The sequence below is a fragment of the Petaurus breviceps genome, unplaced genomic scaffold (genome assembly GCF_028583685.1).
Source record: "Petaurus breviceps papuanus isolate PSGF00001 unplaced genomic scaffold, PetGlider_PUasm1.0 214, whole genome shotgun sequence".
In the NCBI taxonomy this organism is placed as follows: domain Eukaryota; kingdom Metazoa; phylum Chordata; class Mammalia; order Diprotodontia; family Petauridae; genus Petaurus; species Petaurus breviceps.
Window position 1 is genome coordinate 9,365,728 of NW_027185863.1, and position 19,321 is coordinate 9,385,048.

A 19,321-nucleotide genomic window follows, 5' to 3' on the forward strand; every position below is an offset into this window, starting at 1 on the left:
TGAACCATCCATACCATAGTGAATATCTCAGCAGTCACTGTGCTCCCAAACACCATTGAATGATCCATCCCTTATGCTTCTCTTCTCCTTTAGCCAGATGATTCTAGAAGATGACAAGGATGACCAAGATCAGGGTGACCTAAAAAGAGTGGACCAAGACAAAGGAAAAGAAAAGGTGGAGCAAGAATGTGAAAAGAAGGAGAAAGAGGAGCAAATTAAGACAGACCAGGATGAAGAAAAGAGAGACATAGAGAAAGAAAACTGTGTTCTTGAACTAAAGACTACACAGTCCCTGGTCAGGAAGTGTTCAATTGAGAATGAAATAGTTTTGATATTTCGGGTCAACATTCTACTCTTATGTGTAGGTAATGACCCTTCTTTCTATTCATAGGAAAAGAAACTAGATTCATTAAAACTGGATTGTTTTCTTCTGGAGCCTGAGACAAATCTTTCCGTGAGTATCCTGGGGTGCCAGCACGCACTTTGGGTTGTCCACCTTTTGGCACTCATACTTATGATACAGGACCTGCCCATCTCTTTTTCTAGTCATAAATGTCTCAATAATGTCTTTTATTCTTCTTTTCATACATGTTATATGTATATGTTATCCGTCTTTCCTGATACATGACCTGCCAATCTCTTCTTCCAGCCATATTTATCTTCAGTAGTGTCTTTTATGCCAATTTTTATATATATTACAATTGGTAACATTTATTTCAAGATTGTTTGGAGATCATAATGTTCCATGATCACCCATTGTATCACATCACTGGGTGATTGATTAGGTGAGCTCTTGCATCAGTGAGAGTAGAGTGAGATCATTGAAAAGACCTATGCAAATGCAGTCTAGCCTAAAATCAGCCTAGTCAGCCCAACTCCAAGTCCAAGATGGATGGACCAATCTAATAGTCTGTTCATTCAGTTGTATGTCATACTTGAGGCAATACATGTTTTTGGTCCCTTTTTACCTTGTGGTACAATGAAGGAAAGTCTTGCCTACTTAAGTAGCTGTATCCCCTTGGAGCCATCGTTCAACATTTCTGGCCTTGTCTTCTCCTCTATAAAACTGGAGGTTTGGATTAGATGACCCAGCTCTAAATCCTATAATCTGGTGACCCTAAATCATTCTCATCTTAATAGGAAAAGCAAAAAGAGGAGCATTGTCTGGGAATAAGTTCAGGCAGTAAGAAGCTATTTAATCATGAAAAACTGGAACAAACAAACCCTCCTGCCCAGACAGGACCTTAATGCTAAGTTCTTTGCATCCATGTGATGTCATGATCCCTACTCAAATCAGAACAGGTTATAGAGGGGTCTCTGCATGCTCCTATGTGGGGGTGATATGGACCTTGGTTTAGACTACTGAGGCATTTATAAAGTATCTAACTTTATGTGTGAGGATTCACAAGGCAGTTTGAAAGGGGGCAGACTCCTACCATGTTTCCCCGATAATAAGACACTGTCTTATTAATTTTTTTGGACAGAAAAACACCAGAGGGCTTATTTTCAGGGGAGGGCTTATTTTAATGAACATTGACAGCAATTTTAATAAATAGGTAAATGTGAACAAAAAAATGTACCTTTATTCAATAAGCAAATCACTGGGGAAGAACAGGATGACGCGCTCACTGCTACAGTTCTGATTGGATGCAGCTTGGAGCGTGGCGTGCGTTTCACTGGGGGGGGACGGTGCATACAGAGGGTACCGTAATGTAGCGTGTAGCGCAGGGGATCACCTTCACTACAGTAGCAATCTCAATAGGGCTTATTTTCGGCTGAGGGCTTATTTTAGAGGAATCTTACACAGTAAGGGGAGGGCTTATTTTCGGGATAGGTCTTATTATCAGGGAAACACGGTATTCTTAGCTCTAATGTGATATAGTAGGAAATAGAGATAGAGAGGTGGAAGTATTTTATTGAAACCTTTATAAAAAGACAAATGGTACAATATGAGAATTTCTAGGAAGAACCTAGGAATGATATAAAATGTTTCTCCTGGCCTGCAATGGTGACCCAGACTCTACCATCATAAAGTCATTACTTTGAGCCTATGAATGGCACCCATTTGAGGCAGGGTAACTGATTATAGAGATTAACATTCATGAGCTCTTTACTTTCTGAATCTTTTCCCTCTGGTAGGGAGCAGGGCCCTGTAGAAATGGGACATAAAGCAGGTTTGGATAGGGGATGGGGAAGAGTTATTGTTCAGTCATTTCAATTGTGTCCAACTCTTTATGACCCCATTTGAGGTTTTCTTGGCAATGATATGAGACAAACCTGAAAAACCTGAGGGATGGTTTTGGGTAATTAATAATCTATTAATTAGGCAATCAATAAGTGGATGGGCAGTGGTTTCTCTTCATAACCAAAGACCCCCAGTGGAGACCCCAAAAGCCTTAAATATCTTTTTGAAAGGGAAGGCTCCTGATGAGTCAAAATCAATCCTAATTGGTGGACATTTAATGAGAAGGTGGGGTAGGAGTCCCCAGCTCCTCCTGCTGAGAACATGGCTTGGTCAAAAGATTTTGCAGCCTCCAAAAATCTGGACATAGGAATCTATCTCCATGGAGACCTCTGTGTCTGGTTTCCTCCTTCATGAGCTGGGTCACCCTAAAGTCTAATGGAGGGGTACAAGGATAGGGGTTCCTTTCCCCATGGTAAGGACTCGCTTCATTTGCATTCTGTTTATACTCTTTTTGTTTTTTAAGCAATCGGGGTTAAGTAACTTGCTCAAGTTATTTCTGGGTGTGGTGCTGAGTATCTGAGCCTGGATTTGATCCAGGTCATCCTGACACTGGAGCCGGTGCTCTTACTCACTGAGCCACCTGGCCGCCCCTTCTGTTTATACTCTTAAACAGAAATTAGTCTCCCGGTTGGGTAGGGTCCCACTAAGATTGAGGAGAATGTTCCTTAAGGCCTAGGAGTAATCTCAACAATCAGTCATGTCCTTCAGAAACTGACTTTAAGAAGAGAAGGCCTTAATGAGGAAATAGAAGGAGAAAAGCCTGGATCACAAATTAATAATTAGTTATCAACAATAAAGTATAATAATAATTTATCGCAGATACTGGAGTGGTTTGCCATTTCCTTCTTCAGCTCATTTTACAGATGAGGAAACTGAGTCAAATAGGGTTAAGTGACTTGTCCAAGGTCACACAGCTAGTAAGTGTCTGAGACTGGATGTGAACTCTAGTCTTCCTGACTCCAGGTCCAACACTCTATCCACTGCACCAAGGTCCAAAAGATGAGAGACTTTGAGAAGAAGAAAGGTGAGAGGGGGAGAGCAGGGATGCGAAGAGTACATCATGGCAGAGGCATTTATCTGTTTTGAGGTTCAGTCTCATAAGTTAGGGTGTTGTAGTCTGGGTTTCATGCAGGGAGTGAGTCCCCTGAAGTTCCTCCCACTTGGGGAAGCATTGGCAAGAGGAATGGGATGATGCTGCCCCTCTGATGTAATTTTCCTCCTTTCAGCTTGGCTTCACACAAACCTGGCCATTAAATATATTCATGTCTCTTGGATTTCTTTTCACAGAAACCACCTGTTGCCTTTGTAGAGATTGATTTGGAAGAAAGCATTGAGGAGGTAAAACACACACACGCACACACATACACACACATCAGCTCACCTAGGAAGGTAAAGCTATTGTGCTTTGAAAATTATACCCATTGTATTTTTCTGGCTTAGCTAAGCATCACAGATTATTAGAATGAGAAAGAGCTCTGAGAGGTCATTACCATATGGAAGAAATCTCTACAATAAAATGGTGTCCTAAACAGAGCACTGGCCTTGGATATAGAAAGACTTGAATTCAAATCTTACCCTTAGCTTCTTGCTAGCTGTGTGACTCTTTGAAAGTCATTCAATTGCTTTGTGCCTCAGTTTCCTCATCTGTGAATTGGGAGGAGATTGAACTACTTAGCCTTTGAGGTCTCTTGGAGCCTTGGTCTGTGATCTCTGACAGATGCTGATCCAATACTGCTTGAAAACTTCCAGTGGCAAGGAACATATACTCTAAAGCAGCCCATTTCATTGCTGGACATCCCTAACCACCAGACTTCTTCCTCAGAATGAGCTAAAATTTGCTCCTCTGTGGGTAGACAGAGCCTTTGTGAAATGCCAGGCACTGTCCTAAGTGGTAAGGGTACAATCAGAATCAAGCAAGATAGCCCTTCCCTCAAAGTCCCAGTTTGGATAGGATAAATACTCGACAGCACTGATCCTGTCTGCTTTCCACCCTCACACATTTTAGAGGCTAGAGGAACCTGAGTTCAAATTCTGCCTCTGATGTGTATTACCCACGCCACCTTGGACAAATCACTCAACATACTTGCACCTTGACTTTCTTATTATTTTAAAATAAGAGCAGCTAAATTATAAGACCTCTGAGGTTGCTTCCAGCTTGTCTAGATCTATGCATTCTGCACTAGTCTTGGAAAGAAATAAACTAACTTCTTCCATCCCTTCCTCAAATCTTCTTACTTGCCCATGGTCTCAGATCACATACTTATTCATTGGTCACAAACATTCTGGCACACACCCACAGTGACTTTGCACTAATCTACTGAGACACAAATGTCCATCTACCCTCAGATCTGAAACCAGGGCTTGGCTTTATGATAATCATGGAGGAGTGGAATGTACATTATACCAGGATTAAGGAGTACTGGGTTCTAGTCTTACCTATGCTGTTAGATATTTATAAAAATTGCTAAACCTCTGTGAGCCTCAATTTTTGAGTGTCTGGAAGTGACATCTGAACAGAATGATCTCTAAAGGCCCTCTCAGCTCTATTATTGTATATTCTTCATGTAAGAAGGTATGACAACATAATTGGTATGGTCACAGTCACAGAGTTGAGTGGGACCTTCAGAGCTTTTTTCCAACTTCATTGTAAAATGAGAGGGACTTCAGATTTTACAGAGGAAGGAACAGACTAGAGAGGGTAAGTGACTTTCCTATGATTGATGGTAAATAAGAGAATCAGAACATGAATTTAGCTGCTCTGGGTCTCAAACTGTATTATTGTTTTCCTTAGAACCATGCCTGCATCTTATTCTACATAAAGCCTTTTCCATTCATATAACAGTGGAAGCTAATTAAATATTACTTGATTGGATACTTGGGGGTCATGAAATGGAGACCATAGATTATAACCACCTATGACTTAGTCTCAGAGGATCATTAAAATGCCCCTTTGTTTTTTTTAATTAATGAATTTTTACAAATATACTTTATCTCTCCTTCCTACTGTTCCATATTGAATAGTATAAAAAACAAAAATGAAACAAAAACCAAAATCATCATAACAAAAATGTGTGGACCAGCAAAACAAATTTCTACATTGGCCATGTTTACAAAGGTATGGCTCATTCTGAGTGTAAGCCCATTACCTCTCTGGCATGGGGATGGCATGATTCATCTTCAGTCCTCTGGACTCATCATGCTACCCTTTATTTTATTTTATTTTATTTTTTGCTTTTTGGAGGGCAATTGGGTTTAAGTAATTTGCTCAAGGTCACACAGCTAGGTTTTTTGTTTGTGTGTATTAAGTATCTGAGGCCAGATTAGAACTCAGGTCCTCCTGATTCCAGGGCCAGCACTCTACTCACTGTGCCACCTAGACGCCCCTACCCTTTATTTTTTATGTTAGGAAATTGAGGCTCAGAGTTCAGTGACTTGCCCATGAAGCTTTGTGACTCTTAAGGTCACGGTCTTCATTGGACCATGGCTTCATTGTGGTCTGATAGAGGGCCGTTCCTAGGATTAGGAAGACCCGGTTCTTACTGACTCTTAACACTTTGTGACCCAAGATAATATATTTAATTTCATTGATCCTCAGTTTCCTCATCTGAAAAATGAAGAGGTTGGATTAGATGGCATCCGTCCTCTAACGTAACTTCCAGTTCTAAATTCTTGCTCCTATGATTCTGTGAACTTGTTGGCACATGGGAAGGTAGCAAAAGATGCCTTCTCCTCTAACCCTAAATGCTTTTCTATGAAAACTGTAAGATTTGGTGAAGAAAGGCAGTGTGGTATAATGGATAGATTGCTGGGCTTGAAATCAGGAAGACTTAGGTTCAAATCCTACCTATGACATGGTAGCTGTATGAGCATGAACAAGTCATTTTACCTATGAGCTTCAGGCAACTCTCTAAGATGGGTTTCAACCTACAACAGTGTAGGGGGTTCCCACATGTACAAGAGAAGATGTTCCTCCACACTTCACACTGAAAAATCAGCAAACTTCAGTGACAAGAATCAACTAAACTAATTAGATTTAAGGGAATCATGTGAGGAAAAACTGCTGTTACTAGAGATCCATGACATTATGCAAAAAAACAACAACAACAAACAACTAGGTTGGGGGTAGGAGTGGAAAAGATGCCTTCTCAGTGTAGAAATATCCATTGCTTGTTGGTATATGGGAAAGGAGCAAAGATGCCACATTCAATGTGCACAGAGCATATGTCATAGAGACCCTCATGGCCCTTATTGAAATAACAATAATCAAATCTAATAAGAGCGAACACTTCTTCCAAAGAGCTTGAAATACTTTCTTAGCTTGATTTCATATTTTTTGTCTAACTATACCATGAAATAAAGAAAGGAAGCATCCTATCCCAAAGAAAATAAAGGACTAACTAAAATTCATATAGCAAATCAATCAAAAAGCGTGTATTAAGTACTTACAGTATGCCAGGTCTTGCACCAGGCACTGGGGGCACAAATACAAAGAATGAAATCATTTCTACTCACAAAGAGCAGTTAATGGCAGACGTCCCTTAACCAGCAGCCCAAAGTCTTCACTTCCTAACTGAAGGGGGAAAAATGACCCAAGTAATGAGTCCCATGTCCAGGCTGCGGATTTATGGGGAAGGGGTCCCCAGGCTTTAGCAAATTGACTCTAAATTGGTCTTTCCTGTGCCTGGTCAATTGTAATAATGTGCCACTTTGGGAAAAAAAAAAAAGGGAAGAGTAGCTTATTCTGCAGGAAATTAGTGGTGCAGGTCACACCCATAACCTCTCCCCGACTCATTCCCTTCCCATTTGCTACCCCTGGGCTCACAGGGCTTGGGCCATACTGTTCTCTGTTGGATGTCACTAATTTCCTATCACACTCTCATTTCTCTTTGTGTTTATGAAATTTATCTTTTGTTGCTCAGAAAATTGAAAGTACTTTGACAGAAGAGAAATCATCCAAAGTGGAAGGAAGAGATTCGTCTGAAGATGAGTAAGTGATGTTCTCCTTTATTTTTCATTTTGGGGAAAATGTTACTTAGAGAAGCTTCTTCTCATCCTCCCGTGGCTTCAGAGAGGGTGGGAACTTCCTACTCTACAATTAAGAGAATGGATTGAGAGGAAGGGGAAAGAGTTTTCACAGTGATTACCTAGGACTGAGGAACAAGAAAACATTGCCAGCCTCTTCTTCTGATTCTTTCCCTAAGACATAGCTGATTGGCGCCCTCTTCATTGTTGCTAAGGGTCAGTGGGTAGAGCACTGGACCTGGAGTCAGGAAGACCTGAGTTCAAATCCAGCCTCAGATACTTATTAGTTGTGTGAGCCTGGACAAGTTATGTAACCCCCTCTTTGCCTCAGTTTCCTCATCTGTAATATAGAGGTGAAAATAGCACCTATTTTCCCAATTTGTTGGGTGGAAAAAATGAGAAAATAATTGTAAAGCTCTTAATACAGTGCCTGGTGCACAATAAGCAATATAGATAGATAGATATAGATATTATATGTATATTACACATTATATATATACATATGCATACACATATCTTCACACATATATGCATGTGTATAAATGTATATATGTGTGTGTGCTATGATTATTATTTCTGGTTTCCCTACTCTATAAGCCCCATGGAGGGAAGGGTGGGGAAAAGATGACTGAAGTCCCTCATACCCTATCCCCTTTCCTTATACATCCTTGATAATAACGTGTGAATGAACGAAGGAAGGAAAAAACAATTGACTTAAGAGCTTAGCATTCACCAAATACTGGGCTAAGTTGCAAAGAATAAAAGAGAAAATCGATATAGTCTCCAGGCTATCATACTATAATAGGAGGAGACAAAATATATGAGAGTTGAGCTGGAGGATGAGTAGAAACACCTGGAAATCCTGAGGATGCTTCAGCAAGACAGATGGCAAGCCCCAGGGGTTCTTAGGATACAAGTCAGGCGGCTGGCCATTGGGAGTATGTAGCATTCAGGGCAGACAGTAAGGATCGTGGTTGATGACTCCAGAACAGAGGGCCTGGAGGGTTCCTGCCTTGTAGGACAGACTCTTGAGAAGGGGCCTGAGGGCCCTATTGGATGGATTGATTGGATAGGAGGTATCAGGGTGCATGGGGGCTTGGGAGGTGTTAGTAACCAACCAGGAGTAGAGAAAGTGACATTGGCAAGAAGGTTTGGGAGAGAAAGGCACTCCGAGGCACTTATGTCCTCCAACATACATTTGGGTTTTGGGTCATTTGGGGGAGGAAGGGAGAAAAAGTCCTCATTTTCACCCATAACTATGCTCTATCCTCCTCCCTCTCTCCCAAGTTGCCCTGGCTTGGCTCAAGACAGGGCTGTAGGTGTCCTGGGGCTGAGAGGGGAGAAGGAAGAGCAGCCTTTTAAGTACTTGGAGGCACTTACATGGTGTATGAGATAGAATATGGTGTACTAGGTGGAATTCTGGATCTGGAGTCAGGGAAAGCAGAATTCAGATCTGGCCTCAGACACTTAACTAGCTGTGTGACTCTGGGTTCAAATCACTTGATTTCTGCCTGCCTCAGTTTCCTTATCTGTGAAATGGTAATGACAATGGCACCCACCTCCCAGGGTTGCTGTGAGCACAAGAGGAGATATTTCTAAAGAGATTTGTAAACTTTAAGATGCTATATAAACGCTCTCATCATCATCACTATTATTTTCAAGGAACTTTAATATGAAGTACTACAGGGAAACATAATGGAGAGGAAGGGAGAAAAGGGGAACTTGTTGCAAAATCAACAGAAAAAAATAACGATAACATGATTTTCAAAGATTTTTACACAATAGTTTAATCCTGGTTCCCAGCACTACTAAAGTAATTAGTCCCCTTTTCCTCGGACTCACTCCTGCCTAAATTCGCCTTGAAATGAACTCCGTTCTAGGTCCCCAGGTGTGGGTTTGGTTAGTCAGGCGGCTGAGCCTCCATTCCTCCATTATAAGGTGAGAGGGTGAGGGGCTAGGGCCAGGGCGGTTTCATTCCTCATCCAGTCCCCCACAACATAGTCATTTCTGAGATTCGACCCTGGTATCTGCTGCCCCTCTTCTTCCCCTTCTCAGGGAACAGCAGGAAAAGACTTTCCCCTGTCTGGGTACCAAAGTTATCTCCTCCTCCCCATTGACTTACAAGGTTTTCATTCACATTTGTCCTTGGTCTGAGGAAGAGGAGGGTTTCTCCATAACTGAGATCATACAGAAGCAGCTCTCTATCTCACCTTGCATCCTCTGTTGTAACTTTTACCTGAACTTAATTGTGCTGGTCAGAATTTTGGGACTTCACTTGACTCATTATTGTCCAAGCTTTTTTTCTACTAGGGCAAGATACTCAGACCTATATTCTTAAGTTCTTCCTTTCATTGACAATTTCCACATAGGTTAATTGGTTCTTCTGTTCTTAGGAGTCCCCAGGTGGCCCCACTCCTATTCTTTTTCTCTTGGTAGAGTTGAGGTATTAAATACAGCCTGGAACCAATAAAGGCTGGGTATGTTTTCTCATTCTTAACAAGGGTCCTATGTATTTTGTTTGAACATAGTTGCTTGCATGTTGTCTGCCCCATTAGACAGCTCCTTGAGAGCAGAGACTTTTTCTTTGGCCTTTCTTCGAATCCCTAGCACTTAGCACAATGCCTAGCACACAGTAGGTGCTTAATAAATGCTTATTGACTGAACTCATCCCTTATCTACCTTCATTTGCTGTTTGGTTAGAATCAAGACTCTTCATTCTGAGTAGGGATCCTAAAAACTATATGGTATTAAAATAATTGCAAATAACAGGAAAGTCTTGGCATATAGCAATATCAGCATTTTCTTCCTCTTTCTGTGTCCTTTCCTTCCTGCCCCTAATTTGAGTAACTAGAAAGGGTGATTTAATTAGTCTTTCATATGGCAAAAAAGGCCTTTGTCAGTATAACCTGCTTATAACCTTCTGGAGCCACTATATGGAAGCAAGAGAAGATTGCATGCTTTGGAGGAAGTGTCCTGGGTTTCAATCTGGACATAAAAGCTGACATTTACCCTTGTTCTAGCCTAAGGGACATCATAGATCCTTGAGATCCAGAAAACTGACTGTAGTTACCTGTTCCAATCTTCTCCACGAGAACATCAGAGTTGTCTCTCCCTGTCCCAGAACAACTTCTGATGGAAAAATTAACAATCTGTGAAGATGTCCAGCAGCTAGTGAGGAGGGAGGAAGAAAGGGAAGAAGTAGAGAAGAAGAATGATAGAAGAGGGGGAAGAAAAGGAGTGAGGAAAAAATTATAATAGAAAGAAGTAGGGTGGAGGACAGATAACAGGGAAGGGTGAATAAGCATCTTTATGAAGGGGAAAGTTAAAGAAGGGGATTTGGAAAGGTGGAAATTTCATTTAGTCTAGTTTAAGCCCTCATTCTGGAGAGGACAGATTAATTTTGTAAACTGAGTCATCAACCTTGAGCCAGGTCCTTGGATTTGGTTATATTGGGGGTCTAGGTTTCATGTTCTGTCTCCTTTGGTGAGATAACCCATCAATTTGGAGCTGGAGATTGAAGTCTTAGATTGAATGTCATCGAATTCAACTCCTTCCTTCATTTTTACAGATAAGGAAACTGAGTCTTAAACTGAGCCGACAGATAGTAATTCTCTGAAGCAGGATTTGAACCCAGGCCTTCCTGACTCAAAGTCCATTCCTTTATTTCCCAGGTCAAATCATATATGCACCTTCTCTACATATAGAGGTATATAGGGGTACTGAGAGATTGCCAGATTTGAACCCAGGTTTTCCTGATTTCAGATCCAATGCTCTCATCACTATACCAACTAGCTGCCTTTCTGTTAGCAGATCAGGAAGTTCTGTGAATGACCACTTACCTCTATAATTCCCATAGTGCTAGAGTAAATGTAGACCTATTTGCCAATATGAGTCAAAGGTGGGACTTGAACCCAGGTCATGGCTCTGGGGGCACCTCTCCATCCACTAAACTCTATTTACCACTTCCTGAGGGTAGAGGAGGAACCTTCTCTTCAAACAGTATAATAGCAAAGCAGCCCATCATGATGGCACGGACAGAAGAGAATTAAGAGCTGGGGAAATGTCTAAGTGGTAAAGGAAACTTGATTTCTGAGCTTCCTGCACTCCAGTCAAGGGCAGAACTGCCAAGGTTTAACATTTCCTTATTTCACCTGAATAAAATGCCCTGAAAAGTATGAACGTGAATTAATACCTTTATAGTGAAGAGGGCCCTTCCATCATTGATTTTTACAGCATCTTATCATTCTCTAGAACAAAGGGTTAAAGCTAGTTTGAGTCAAACTAAGTGAAATGACTATTGTCTTCTGTTTTTGATGAGTCAAACAGTGAAAAACCTGCTCATAGAAAACACCACGTGTTGGACCAGACAGGATGAGGCCTTATTGATTATTTAACTTTTCATCAAAGTGCTGGGCAATACTAGAATTTTGAAATGTTATGCTCCTTTCAACCCCCATGACTCATTCTCTTCATCTGAAACAAAGATTTCTCATTGTCAAGGAAGTCTGTGTATTCTCAGAAATGGAAAACACGGAGGGGGGAGCCCAAGGTCTTGGGACCTCTCGTCATTGCCAGGATGCAATTGAGCTCACATCACATCCATGCCTTTGCTGTCACATACCAGATAGAGTTCTAAGGGGAATCGAGCCAGTTTCTCAGCAAGATCCCCTGAGATCAGCCTGGTTTTTATTCTGATACAAACCAATGGCAGGGAGAAAAAGTAGAGAAAACTTCATTGTCAACGTCCTTTTCTGACCTTGCACAACCTGTGAGGACATACACTCTGCCCAATCTGCTTCTCTGAGAAGAGGGCCTAGCTGGTGCTTTAGGAAGGGGGGATATTTAACTTGGAGAAGGCTCGGAGGGAACATAGCAATAATCTTCAAGTATTTGGCTTGTTCTATCTGGTAGTGGAAGGCACAAAGGGGAGCGATGGGTGTAAGTTTCAAAGACGCATATTTAAGTTAGGTGTCAGCAAAAATCCTCCTAATAACTCACTGGGGCTCTACAGAAGTGGGATGAGCTGCTTCAGGAGATGGTGAGCTCTGTTTCCCTGGGGATCTTCATTCAAATTGAGGTGATGCTCATTCAGGTATGAGTTAGGCTAGATGGCATCCAAGGGCCCTTTGGACTCAGAGATTCTGTGACTATGCCTGGTCAGTCTTCCTGTCCACTTCCTGTTTTTAGGGAAAAAAGCTGGGAACCTCTGCTTTGCCTCTTTTTAGCTCACAGCTGGAATGACCCTATATTAGAGAAGCAAAAAACCCCCAAACAATGGGATCCTATAGGAACAAGCCTACTTCCTTTCTACCACTGTCCCCCGCCCCATCTCCCTCCCACACATACCTAGGTCTGCTGCCCCTTCCTGGAACTGGTATTTCTTGGGCTGACAAGTAAATCTGCTCCATTTTTTCTGGTAATCATCATCACTAGCATTTATATAGTGCAAATATATATATATATAGTATATTGAATTTATTTATAAATGTATATATAACATTTATATAGTATATAGTGCAACTATATTTAGTACAAATATAGTTTGCAAAGTACTTTACAAATATTATCTCACTTTAGGCTTACAACAACCCTGAGAGATAGGTGCTATCATTATACCATTTTACATATAAGGAAACTGAGGTTACACAGGGTTACACAGCTAGTGTCTGAGGTCAGATTAGAACTCGGGTTTTCCTGATACAGGGTCCACTTTTGTAGCTGCCATACCAGTTGTTGCCTCCCTGTAAGCAGGCTGAGAAATTCTGTGAATGACCATCTACCTCTAAGATTCCCAAAGCCATTTCCACGTGATAGACTGCATTTTGAGACCTTGTAGCTGTAGACCCATTTATACTCTTTACCTCACAGTGGGCTTTAATCTGCCACATCTGCACTAGGGGCATTGTTAGAAAGAAGTGTGGAACCAAGGGACAGAAATGAATGAGATAAGTCATTTGTGTTCCCTGGGTAATGTTTGAACAAAGAAGCCCCTCTGTATTACTATTCATCAGAGGCTTTAAGCTTTCCCAGTAATGCCTTCAACTCAACATCACACACACACACACACACACACACACACAAACAATATACACATACTTGCAAGCATACATACAATATTTATCTTTGTACCAAGAAAAGTGGAATTTGTAGGGTTTATATATGCATGTGTGTTTTATATAAAAGCAAAATTTTTAAGGTATCCTTCAATGCCCAGTCCTCCCTAGCATGTATTTAGAAATTGCTTTCCCCCAACTCTTGGCGTTGCTAAGGGAACTTTTAAATCTGTATTGCCTGATACTTTTGTCATCCTGGGTACCACAGTCTGAAGGGAGGGGGAAAGAAAAATGATCAGGCTCCTTCCTAATGATCCAACTGACCTCTGGTTCTATATCCCATCCTGTATGGACTCTATGGATCATTTGAAATGAAATGCTTTTCTGGTTCAAAGGAACACCAACATTTCCATGAGCCCTGCTCCTCTTAGCCAAAGGCTTCATATGATTGGATCATAAGCTCCCTATCTTCTCTCAATGTTCTCTCAGAGTAAATGTAAATAGTAATTGTTTCTCTTTTGGCCAGAAACCATGAGGGTCTTCCCCTCCCAGTTTGATTTTTTTTTTCATTAAAGAGGCCATCCCTTGACTAATTTCTTAAACAGCCCTAATCAGTGAATGGACATTGCCTCAGTCAAAGTGAGAACTCTGAAAGACCCTAATTTAAAAAGACCAAGGTTCCCCAGTGCATCCTGGGCCATCTCTAGCTGTGCTGATCGATATCTGGCCACTGGACCCAGAAGGCTCCAGAGGATAAAGTGAGGCTGGTGACTTTGCACAGCCTTCCCTCACTTAAATACAATTTTACTTGCAAGTTCCATCTTCCTAATGTCATGGTCCTCTTCAAGAGCAAAGGACAAACCACAATCTATAACCATTATGCAGGGGTATACTGGTAAAAGTTTAGTAACCAGGTCTTGGGGAGGGGAGTACACAGGACATATTTTAATGTTTAATATGCATTATTAATGTTTTCTCTATCACTTTCCTAAGTCTAGACAATGAACAAAGCAACAAACCAAACTCTGATTTTGTAGTGATTGCTGATTCAGAGTAAATATTCACACTGAAAATTTAACAATAGAGACACCTGGGTTCAAGATGTTTCTAGTACCTTTGCTCTTATAGCAGAGATGCCCACAGAATAAAGGGCCTAGGGGATTTTGAAATTTGGTGGGGGGAGAGGGGAAGGGAAAGGTGGAAATCATAATTCTCTTCATCTGGGTTCCCCCTCAGGAACTTAGGGAAAATGTATGCCTTCACTTGCAAGAATACTGGCTATCATCCATCCATCCATCCATCTCTCTCTCTCTCTCTCTCTCTCTCTCTCTCTGTCTCTCTCTCTCTCTGTATCTCTCTCTCTGTTTTATTAAGAAGACTATTGTATATGTATATATGTTTTATTAATAATGAAAAATATTTTATAAGGAAAGAATAATCAGAATGTTAAGTGCTCTCCAACTGAATTATAATTCTCAATGGATCTATGATCTTTTAAATTTTGAGTATTCATTCCAGAGGTGGAAATCACAACTCCTCTACAGCTGCCATACTGTGTATCTCTGTCTATAAGTGTAACACAGGAACCACCTAACCTGTTGGAGGCTTACTTTCCTGTCTATGTCTTCTGACGTTGGGAGGATGTATGACCTGCTTGTTTTCTCTTCTCATAGTATCGCTTGATGACATCTTTTCCTCCATTCTTTGAATTTATTTTTTATCTTTCTTTATTGTTATATTGTATTATACATACTTATATTTATTGCTTATATTTCTTTATTGTTTCAGACTGATCAAATACTTGTGAGTATCTAGAGGATGGAGTGCTGGACTTGGAGTCAGAAAAACTAGAATATGAATCTTGCTTCTTTCACTTACTAACCACTTGATCATGAAAAAGTCATTTCCCCTAACTCTCTGACCCACAGTTTCCTCATCTGTAAAATGAGGGGATTGAACAAGATGAGCTCTAAAGTCCCTCCTAGCTCTAAATATATAATAATCCAATTATTTATAATTTTCCAAAGTCCTAAAATGTTCCCTAGAGTTTCTGTCCCAATCCCAGGATAAGGGCTTTGGCAGTTAGGGGACCCATGCATCTCTCTGAGTCTCCTTGGTGCTGCCAGTAGACATGAGCCAAAACAGTGTCTTTCCTGGAGGCAGCATGGTGATAGGGTACTGGTCCTGGAATCAGGAAGGATCTGGGTTCAAATATGGCCTCAGCCTCTCACTAGCTGTGTGACCATGGGCAAGTCACTTAACCACTGTTCACCCCAGTTTCCTCAGTTGTAAAATAGAGATAATAAAAGTACCTTCCTCAAAAAGTTGTTGTGAGGAACAAATAAGATAATATTTGTAAAAGCATTTAGCACATTGCCTGACACATAGCAGGGGCCGTATAAATCCTTATTCCTTTCCACCTTCCTTTCCCTGGTTTGGGTGCAATTATAGTCATATAGATTTGAAGATTTGATTGCTAAGTATTCAGTGTAAGTCTTTACAGCATCTGTAACAAATACTACAAATAAGGATTTAATTCTTGTTTTGTTAATGATCTAGACTTAATTTCCATTTGTATCTTTTTTGAAGGGGGGAAGGTAAGGAAGTTGGGGTTAAGTGACTTGCCCAACATCACACAGCTAGTAAGTGCAAGTGTCAAGTGTCTGGGGCTGGATTTGAACTCAGGTCCTCTTGACTACAGGGTCAGTGCTCTACTCACTGCACCACGTAGCTGCCCTAGACTTATTTTGCAAAGAGCCAGCTCTTGAACATTTACCAGCACACCTGACTACAACTCACCAGGTTGTGGGGCTCATGGCTTACACAAAAAGGTGACAGAGCAGGGATCTCCCCTGACTTCAGCTCACCAGGAGGAGGGGCCTAGGGTCATCTTCTAGAGGTGATACCTACTCTCCAAGCTTGGTGAACGAGCACCAGTTCAGTTAGAAGGGGAAAAAAGTCCCAAGTATGGGCTTCGGCTTTTGGCGGGATCTCACAACCACTGTGCTTTTCCAGGAGAATATTCCTATTGGTCCAAAGTCTGACAAAAACACTCAAGTTATTCCCCAGTTTAATAAAATAGTATATTAATGTTGAAAATGAGTAAAATTATTGTTAATTATTGATTGCTATTATTAATCTTATTAATAAAATAATAGGAATATCATGAATAACATTTATCTATTACTTTTGTGTTTTGCGAAGAATTTTACATGTATTATTTCATTTGATACACACAACTCTGTGAGAGTAGCTACTATTATTATCCCCATTACATGAAACTGAGGAAAGGAAAGGAAACTGAGGCAGAGAAAAGTTAGGATCACTGCTCAGTTATGTAGCCCATGGTGTCTGAGGCAGGATTTGAGCTCAGGTTTCTTGACTCCCAGGCCAGCATCCTATCCACGAAGCTACCGCACATTTAGCTGTAATTATTCAAATCATCTAAGACTGTCAGGCTCAACAAGAACTTAAATTTTCACAGCATTTAAAAATCATACTGAGCATTCTCCTCATAACCTTGGGAGCTAAATTGCTTGGGTAGCATTATACCCATTTTATAGATGGATAAATAAAAGATTTGAGAGGTTAAGTATCTGCCTAATGTTACATTGCTTATACATACATATACAAATATAACATGTATATGTTCGTGTATATATGTAAGGATTTGAATCCTTATCTTCTGGCTGCAAGTTTAGCACTCCTTCCAATATACTCCATTGTACTAGTTACCTATCCTAGTTAAAAAACAAAACATGCATACTCTTAGGCCTGCCCGCAATAGTTCACCCAAAGTTGTTGGGGATAGGGGAGAGGTCAGAATTCTCCCTCATCTTCAGGAGTATTGCAGTAGAAAACTCATGCCCATGGTCTCCTTTGGGCTTTTAGACCTGTTTTTTCAGTCTACACATCTGGTTTCAACACATAGCTGGGGTTTCTGGGGCTCCTGGATGAAATGTAGCTTGAGACCCTTCTAGTTGTTTCCATCATCAATCTTAAAGGCTAAGTCAGGAGATGCAGCATATCCTAAATCTCTAATCCTATTCATAAAACCCTATGATCCTACAAATTGTACTGTCTCAATGTCCAACACTGAATACTCTGCAGACCCAGGATGAGAACTGTGGTTATTGAAACCAACCCACAAGTCACATCCTTCCAGGGCCAACACACCAGTGCCGTGTGACCTTGAACCTCTTGACATCCTCATTGGCAGTGCTACTCTCTTTGTTTGACTGCAGCAGTCAGTCCTAGAATTTATTGCTGCATCTGTGGATTTTAAAAATGCAAAGGATTTTGCAGTTTAATGCAAATGAGCAGTGACCTCTTCAGCTCCCTAATTTCAACCTTGAGAACTGAATGCAAGTGGGGGACTCTGAGCTTTCAATAGGCCAGTGCTGTATACAGATAGCCTTAACTCTGGATGGATGGCACTCAAGCCGGAAGGGATGGGCCAGTGCTGATTGGCATGGAGCTTCTCAGGAAGCAGGCCTTCTGCTGATGCATGGTGGTTAGTCTGTTTTCCTGGCTCACTCATCCCACTCCCCTCTGTCCTCCCACCTTGTTCTTCCTCGGAGTTGGCAAACATTTTCCTTCCTTCCATTTTCCAAGAAAATCCTTCCTCTGGCTGTCAGGCTGCCTGGCCCTGATGAGCCAGCCAATTGTTCATTTCCCAGCCAAGAAATTAGCTTTGAAATTAAGCTCCTCTGAGCCCTAATCAAGGACAGTTTGGTCTTAAGGGTCGGTCAGTGTGGTCAGTCAATATTAAAGTCAGAAGGTGTAAAAGAAATGTGAACGTGCTTCTGAATCCCTTTAGGTTAGTTTTATTGATCAATTTTATTTTGGGGGTATAACTCTTAATGGTCCCTACTTCCACAGATAGATGTTTATGTTTTCTTCAGCCTAGTGATATGGGGAGCAGTTACAGTTGGTGAGGAAATCTAAACAGCAGCATGAAAGAGAGAGACAGAGAGACAGACAGAGACAGACAGACAGACAGACAGAGACAGAGTAGTGAGGAGGAGGAGAGTTGGAGAGATCACTTCAATGAGGAAAAATTCCTAAAAGTAAGCTGATGTTCTGGGGACAGCCACTGGACAGAGAAGTAGACTCAAGTTACTGCTATTCACGCTGTTTTCTTTCTTCCTTATGGTGTCCAGATCAAAAACCATGTGGATATGCTGTTTTCCAGTTTCACCCAAGAAGAAGTCAAAAGGAAAAGCATAGTAACCTCATTAGAAGGTAATTAGAACTCTGAAAGGGCATGTGATATCATTGTGAAGGAAGGGAAAGCTGAGGGACAAAGTAACTGAGAGAACTAGAGGTTATCACCAGCTTGGTCTTTAGTCTTCTTCCCAATTTCCTTGTGCCAAGTTCCCATTTCCCCACCTAGAAAAGGCCCTCAGGCTTTGTGATGGTTTCTGTTTCCTGTAGTCTGGTCAGTAACCTCTCCTTTTCATTTTTCAACTTTTGGGAAGGCCAGACTCTGTGGGTATGAAGAGCCCTGGCCAAAACAATATGGTGGCGGATCCTTCCCTCTTAAAGGAGGGCAGCCCTTAGGCTTAAGGTAGGGCCTGGGTGTGGGAGGGCGTTCATTAACAGGTAGTCCTTGAATAGAGGGGGAAAAAGTTCAGCAAATCCCACTGTTTCCTATATGTCCTTCTGAGCGGTGGACTAAGGATTAGTGGGAGTATGGTGCAGAAAACAGCTAGTATGAAAGTAGGCCTTTAAAAAAATCTGTTGATTGAATGGTGAATGTGATGTTTTTGTAGGAAAAGAAGAGAAAATGAGTTCAACTTTAGCTTCCCTTCCTGCTCATCTCCAGCAATTACAGGAATCCCTCATTTTATATCAACTTGTTATATGGAATTGTTATACAGAATTTTGAATTTATAGAAATTATAAAGTAGGGGACTGATTGATTGTGTGTAATTTGAAGTCAAGTTTGAGGTATTTTCAATCTACCACATCATGCATTAGGTAATAGAACCTGTTGGTA

The 19,321-nt window shown here is 41.1% G+C and overlaps 1 protein-coding gene across 1 annotated transcript in view; it reads left to right on the plus strand.

The window, feature by feature from the left end:
• The window catches only part of CUNH13orf46 (chromosome unknown C13orf46 homolog), a 36,393-nt gene extending 17,844 nt beyond the window's left edge, over window positions 1–18,549 (plus strand). The window contains exons 3-7 of the mRNA XM_069093950.1: window positions 94–295; window positions 392–454; window positions 3,533–3,583; window positions 7,165–7,232; window positions 18,483–18,549. Coding sequence (XP_068950051.1) covers window positions 94–295; window positions 392–454; window positions 3,533–3,583; window positions 7,165–7,232; window positions 18,483–18,549 — 451 coding nt within the window. The remainder of the gene's footprint in view (window positions 1–93; window positions 296–391; window positions 455–3,532; window positions 3,584–7,164; window positions 7,233–18,482) is intronic.
• The last annotated feature ends 772 nt before the right edge of the window (window positions 18,550–19,321 follow it).